General features: G+C 31.4%; 1 protein-coding gene across 2 annotated transcripts in view; it reads left to right on the top strand.

Moving 5' to 3' along the window:
- LOC106465486 (rab-like protein 3) overlaps positions 1–7,012 on the top strand; it is a 15,247-nt gene that overhangs the window by 2,979 nt on the left and 5,256 nt on the right. For both annotated transcript variants that reach the window (XM_022393401.1, XM_013925714.2), the window contains exons 3-5: positions 808–925; positions 3,306–3,411; positions 5,674–5,818. In XM_022393401.1, the coding sequence (XP_022249109.1) occupies positions 808–925; positions 3,306–3,411; positions 5,674–5,818 (369 nt within the window). The remainder of the gene's footprint in view (positions 1–807; positions 926–3,305; positions 3,412–5,673; positions 5,819–7,012) is intronic.

The following is a 7,012-nucleotide window of genomic DNA, read 5'->3' as shown; positions in this document are numbered from 1 at the left end:
ATGATCTTATACATTATGATTTATTGATGATATATATTTCTTTTTGAGGCAATATAATATATATATATATAGTTGATTTCCTTTTGGAGCATTGAACATTGATTATATGTTTATATTGAGTAAAATGATAATGATGCCGTTAAGTTTAGAAAGTTTTCTAGTTTATGGAAAAATAAGTAAGATACTTGATTAAAAAAATATTCTTTGTTGCATATTCAGTAAGATTGTTAACAATACGGGCATTCATACGACATTGTACTGTCTGCATTTTGACAATGTAACTTTTAATAAGTGAAAAACTAAAGCTTATTAATGTTAAACAAGTAGCGCCCTCTCCATTGGTATCTGAGTACATGTTAAACCATATTTTGGTTGATAGTGCTGTGTTTTACAAATATAAAGTTTGTAAAGTATGTTAAATCATGTTTTACAAATTATGCTTAAAAATGTGCTCATTGTTGAGTCAAAAAAGGTAATATGTTCCTCCAAAATAAATCATGTCATTATGTTTATAAATCATTATTTGTCATTTCATTATGTTCTAGCATGTTTTTCCAGTTGTTTAGTAGTTTAATTTAAAATAGATTTAAACAATAATTTCAGAAGATAAGAAATACATATTATGTTTCAAATAAGCAACATTTCTGTTCATGGGCTTTCATTGGACAATGAAAAATTCCCTTAGTATTACAACATATAATATCTGTTTAGAAATTCATTGTGTTGTAAAGATACTTAGTGTATGTTTTCGTGTTTTATATAAAAAAAAAGGTTTCGGATATGTAACAATCATGCTTCTTGTTCCAGTTGCACGAGTACAAAGAAGGTACTCCCTCCCAGAAAACCTACTTTGTAGAATTATGGGACATTGGTGGATCAAGCAGTCACAGAAACACCAGAGCGGTATTTTACAACTGTTTTCAAGGTATTGTGTTGTTACTTAAGCCTAGTAGAAATATCCCGAAACATGAACATTTCTAAGCAAATGTCTTCAGCATTTTTACGTATCAGTCAAGTTCCTCTACTGAACACGGACAAAATCGGAATGGGGAAAGGTGTGTTTGTTTTAGGGGCGGCAAATATTTGGTAGTACACAACGGTGTTCCCTCTAAGCTGTGTGGCTGCACAACAAGCAGTCGAGTGCTGCACACTTCATTATTCTGTACGTGCACATCCTCAGTATTGGTGAGGAGTCTCAGCACGTTGACGGTCTTAATGACTCTGGCAGTCAATAGGTCTAAAGCCCAAATAACTAACTGGTAGCATTGCACAGTGGCCTTATGATCCTGTAGGGTAGATGGTCTAAAAGAACTGGTAGCACACATTCGTACATTGCCTTGATACTGGTGTACATGAAAGAATTCATTCCGTGCATGGATTGAAAAATTTAGACGGAACCATCGGTACACAAAAAACCCAACTTGACTCTGATGGTTATATGGGCCGTTTGAATGAGAGAGTAATGAAATATGGCCTCGAAACTGAAATATTTACGGTTTTCAAAGTTTAAAAAGTTTGGTACAGAATATTAGAAATTTTTGGAAACAGTAAAAAAGTATTACAAGCGTTGACAGAAGCAATTTTTATTTCTTCTGCACTTTTTAACGGAAACAAATAAAAAAAAAGTTATTAACTACTGCATATTTGTTTACCTTTTAAGCCACTGGGATATTTTGCTTTAAGAACTCAAAACATTTTCAGCATTACTGACCTGTGACCATTTGCAGTTGTGCAGATAAAAGTTATTCCGTGCCATTTTTAAAAATGTAAACAGTTTACCTCTTCCAATCTGTACCGACAAAGATTCAGCACCATCAGAACTGCTACACGTGATCAAATGTGTATTCAAATCTAACACTGACGTATTTTGTGGTTCACGATGCACTTTCCGATGTTCAAGAATACGTGGCAGGTGCAGTGAATAAACTCTCGGCTAGTTATATCTGAAAAGGAAGATTAAGTATGTAAGTAGGTGAGACAAACTATAGATTATGACTTCTGCCTTAGTTAGAACCTGCGTAATTATTTTCTTAGAACTTGGGTATTTAATCGCTTTAATACCATACTACATATCTACTACTTACCAGCAGTAGTCTGGTTATTTTTATCAATCAGAAACATAGTTAATGTTGGTTTAAACAACACATTACTTTTTATTGTATGCCTAATACTTATTGACTTATGGTCAAGCTGGGGGAATTTACCCGTTGTTCTGACAACGTTAAGACGGCTTATCGACTTCTTGAAAAGAATTCTAAGAAGAAAGTAAACCTACAGACATTGGTCTTGTTTAACAAAAAAAAATAAACATGATTGTATACCTTTACTTGCCAGATGATATTGTAAGAAAAAAATCAGAATTTTGATATTTGGTGCTCATTTTTCTTGGAATTCTGGATACCAACCTGTACAGGATAAGTTTAGTTTTACTTTTTCAAATAGCATTTCTACTGCAGTTTTACTCAGAATGTGGCTTATGTTATCTGCACATGAGAAAAATGAGCTGTTTTTGTCAAAAAAATTGTTGTAAATGTTTCATAAATAATCTGAAATTTGATATTATCTTACTGACAAGAAATAATCGAAATCAGTTGTTTGTAATGTTGTGCATTACGTAAATATCTTGTATATACAGCTTTAATTTTACATTCTGTTATAATAAATTCCTAATTTACTAAGAGTATTGAAGAATTTTGTAATAAAAAAAAACGTTTTAAGTATCTAAGCCTAACAGTTTAGTTTACCATCTTTTAAGATTTTATACTTTTTCAGTGCCTTTTGTTGAATTGGTTTGGAAATTGTAATTAGTACTAGTGCCAACCGTTGCAGATGGCCATGTGTAGAAGGGTGTATAGATATAGAATCACATTCTACTGGTATTCTTTTTTACAGCAGCAGGTTATTACAGAATTTAAAAAACAAATTGCGAGGAAAAGAGACAAAATTTGATTTTGGAAATAAACAAAATAAGAAAAGAAACAACCAGAGTATAAAGATCTATGTTATCAGAGAATTTTTTGCCATGAGCATATTTTCTTGCTTATGTGAAAAATTAAACATTTTTTTACATATGTAGCATGTGGCTCCCTTAGGCTCTGCGGGTACCTAAATACAGCACTATTGCTGATTGATCAAGAAATGCGGAAACGTATAAGAAACAGATACACACACACACACACACACACACACACGTATTGACGTTTATCTATATAGATTTTCTTGTTGTATATAAGGATGGCATAATTGACTATTATTGACTTGATTATCAGTTGCTTTATTGATTTAATGACTTATATTTTATCTAGGTATCATTTTAATCCATGATTTGACCAATAGAAAATCACATCAAAATTTGAGGAAGTGGCTAGCAGAACTTTTGTGTAAAGAAGGAAATGTCAAAAAAAACACTGGGTAAAATATTTTCTGTTTTTGTGTTTCAATGTAATCTTCCTATTCTTGAGTTTTTTTTCCTGAACTTTGCTTATCAAGATCCCCTAAGCAATAAAATATTAAACTTTATTAAAACATCAGGTGTACATTCGATGATGAGGAACCCACTTTGAGACTAATACTGGTTGGAGATAGCTTGAATGTACAACAAATGTACGAGGTTTTGTCATCGTCATTCGACAAAACCTTATCGAAACGTTGTACATTTGCTGTCATGTTAAACTTATATTAAACCTTTTCTTTATTACCCATTCAAGCCGTCACCAACCAGTATCAGGTATACATGGTACTTAATTGTGAATGGGATTTAAGTCAGTTTGTTTAGTTTCAGTTTAGTGTCAGTGTTATGTTAAACTTGTATTAAAGTTTTTCTTCATTACCCATTCAAGCCGTCACCAACCAGTATCAGGTATACATGGTACTTAATTGTGAATGGGATTTAAGTCAGTTTGTTTAGTTTCAGTTAAGTGTCAGTGTTATGTTAAACTTGTATTAAAGTTTTTCTTCATTACCTATTCAAGCCGTCACCAACCAGTATCAGGTTTACATGGTACTTAATTGTGAATGGGATTTAAGTCAGTTTGTTTAGTGTCAGTGTTATGTTAAACTTATATTAAAGTTTTTCTTCATTACCCATTCAAGCCGTCACCAACCAGTATCAGGTTTACATGGTACTTAATTGTGAATGGGATTTAAGTCAGTTTCTTGTAGAAATGGAAAGTTATTAATATTTTCATACGTATCTAAGAGTTTTGCCATCTTGCCGGAAAGGGTTGCAACCTAGTGCTTGAGGCACTCTGTTCCAAATCATTTTACTTTTCAAATTTTTCATTCTTCAAATTCCCCTTCCTTCAAGGTTTTGATTCACAGTTAGGGACATATTGTTCTAAAGCTGCTTTGAGCATTTTGATTTTCACCTTTTTTTACATCCTAAAGTGTCTTGCTAAAAAATGCTTCCAGTGTTAGAACCAGGAAAATAGCTGCTTGCTACTAGAAACTCTAACCCTTTCCTCTGGAGGCCTGGTGGTTAGCAAGCTCGACTCGCAACCTGTAGATTCGAATCCCCATCACCTAACATGCTCACCCTTTCAGTGGGGGTATTATACTGTGACAGTCAATCCCACTTTTCATTAGTAAAAGAGTTGTCAGTGGGTGTTGTTTACTAACTGCCATCTCTCTAGTCTATCGCTGCTAAATTAGGGACGGCTAGTGCAGATAGCTCTCATGTAGCCTTGCATGAAATTCAAAACAAACGAGACCAAACTCTTTCCTCTGTAAATGACTGCTGGTGTGTTTACGATTATCTCTCTATTGCTTCATTGTAGAATAAACTGTATCCTATTTCTAATAGACTTGTAAAAAAGATTTCTTTAGCATGAAGTTATTTAAAAATATATGTTGCGTATAGCAGGTGATAGATGGTAGATCGTCAACATATTTACAGTCTGTAATTTTAACTGACAACCGTTTTAGTTATGGGTATGTGTATTTGGGAGAAAATGATGAAGACTAATGTGATGCATATCATTCGGGAATTGGTTTATTAAATTTGTATACGCTAAATAATAACGTTTGTCATCGTATAGATATACAGTTTAGTTAATACTAGTACATAAAATTGGAAGACTGAAGGGAAGACACAACTGAAAAGAAAAACAACTTAGTTATGTTTTATTTGATGATCTTTATTTAGAGGCTACATTTTATTTGGTTACTCACAGAAAAAATTGAATTCTTTGTTGCTTATAATGCTTCACATTTCTTGAATTCTTTGTTGTTTATAATGCTTCATATTTGAATTCTTAGTTGTTTATAATGTTTCACATGTGAATTCTTTGTTGTTTATAATGCTTCACATTTGAATTATTTGTTGTTTATAATGCTTCACATTTGAATTATTTGTTGTTTATAATGCTTCACATTTCTTGAATTCTTTGTTGTTTATAATGCTTCACATTTCTAGAATTCTTTGTTGTTTATAATGCTTCATATTTGAATTCTTAGTTGTTTATAATGTTTCACATGTGAATTCTTTGTTGTTTATAATGCTTCACATTTGAATTATTTGTTGTTTATAATGCTTCACATTTCTTGAATTCTTTGTTGTTTATAATGCTTCACATTTCTAGAATTCTTTGTTGTTTATAATGTTTCACATTTTAATTATTTTTTGTTTGTAATGCTTCACAATTGAATTCTTTGTTGTTTATAATGTTCTTCTAGTCATGATTTTGATCCAGAAGAGTTTGTAGACAACCAAATTCCCATACTAATAATTGGTACCAAGCTAGATATGGTTCAGCAGGGTTTATCCCCTAACCGATCGTCGTCTGTTGCTGAGGAGTGTGGAGCAGATGAGTTCTATCTTGTAGGTGTATTGACTAATTTTATCTTTTATATATTCTTAACTCTTAGGCTTATACTTCCTTGAAGTTTTCTTAACTCATAGGATCATATTTTTGAACTCATATTATTGAATTTTTCTTGTATATATTTTTAACTCTTAATCTCATTTATTTCGCGAGTATTTTTAACGTAAATACTTACTTTAGTAAGTGTTGAGAATGAAAATTGCTAAAAACAATTAAAATAGGATGTAAAGAAGGAATAACTTTTAGAGGAAACATCACCTTCCCTTGTAGCGTTTAGTTATTATTTCGTCACCACATCATCTGTAATAATTTTTAATGAATTTTATTAGGATACTTTAAGTATTCCAATTAATAATTATGTTGATGCTTTCCTCATATGTTTTTAAAGTATGGGATCGTGCATATATATACATACATAAACGCATATACTTACAATGTTGACTTGTAGTGTCGTATTTCCTTCATATATTGTTAAAGCTTAGGCCTCATGCATTGCCAATGTAGAGTCATATATATTTCTTTCATAAAACTCTTATTTCTTATTTTTAAAACTGTCTTTGTATGATTTTAATTATAGTTTAAAGTGAACTTTTCAAAATGAATGAGTTCTTTATTGGAGTTTCTATGGTGACTGAATTTAGTTAATGTAACAAAGGCTATTGTAATTATTTACAAGAGTTTTTCAATCTTACACCCATCCACTGTCATAGAAATTGTAGCTTATAATGTAAATAGATCTTTAGAAAACAGTCAAGAAACTAGTAACTTTTTGGTTTTGGTAAGAAAGAATCTTATCTTGATACAAAGAACACAAATGACATGGAGAGGCTGTGAAAGTAAAACTACTAAATATATCTCACAACAGACTTGCCTATTGTTTGGCCGGATTTTCAGTAATTTTATTTCAGCATTATCATAATTGGTTTCATACTTTTTTTTTTTTTAGAATTTTGACTCAAGCTACATCATTGTATATTTTTTCAGTAAAATCGGGTTTTTAAAAATTTATTCAAATTAATCTTACTTTATTACTGGGCAATATTATATTACTGGGCAATATTATATATCCTTGTATGAAAACTACTAGTCAACAGTTTACAAAAGGTGTAAAATAGTGTATTAGTAGATACACATCATAGTAGCAGGGTTGTAAGCTGTGGTTTATAGTTTGTGAAATATAGTTATTTGTT

Source organism: Limulus polyphemus, unplaced genomic scaffold, assembly GCF_000517525.1.
Source record: "Limulus polyphemus unplaced genomic scaffold, Limulus_polyphemus-2.1.2 Scaffold1960, whole genome shotgun sequence".
NCBI classification, from domain to species: Eukaryota; Metazoa; Arthropoda; class Merostomata; order Xiphosura; family Limulidae; genus Limulus; species Limulus polyphemus.
The sequence above is the reverse complement of the archived record's forward strand: the minus strand, read 5'-3'. Positions and strand labels throughout refer to the sequence as shown.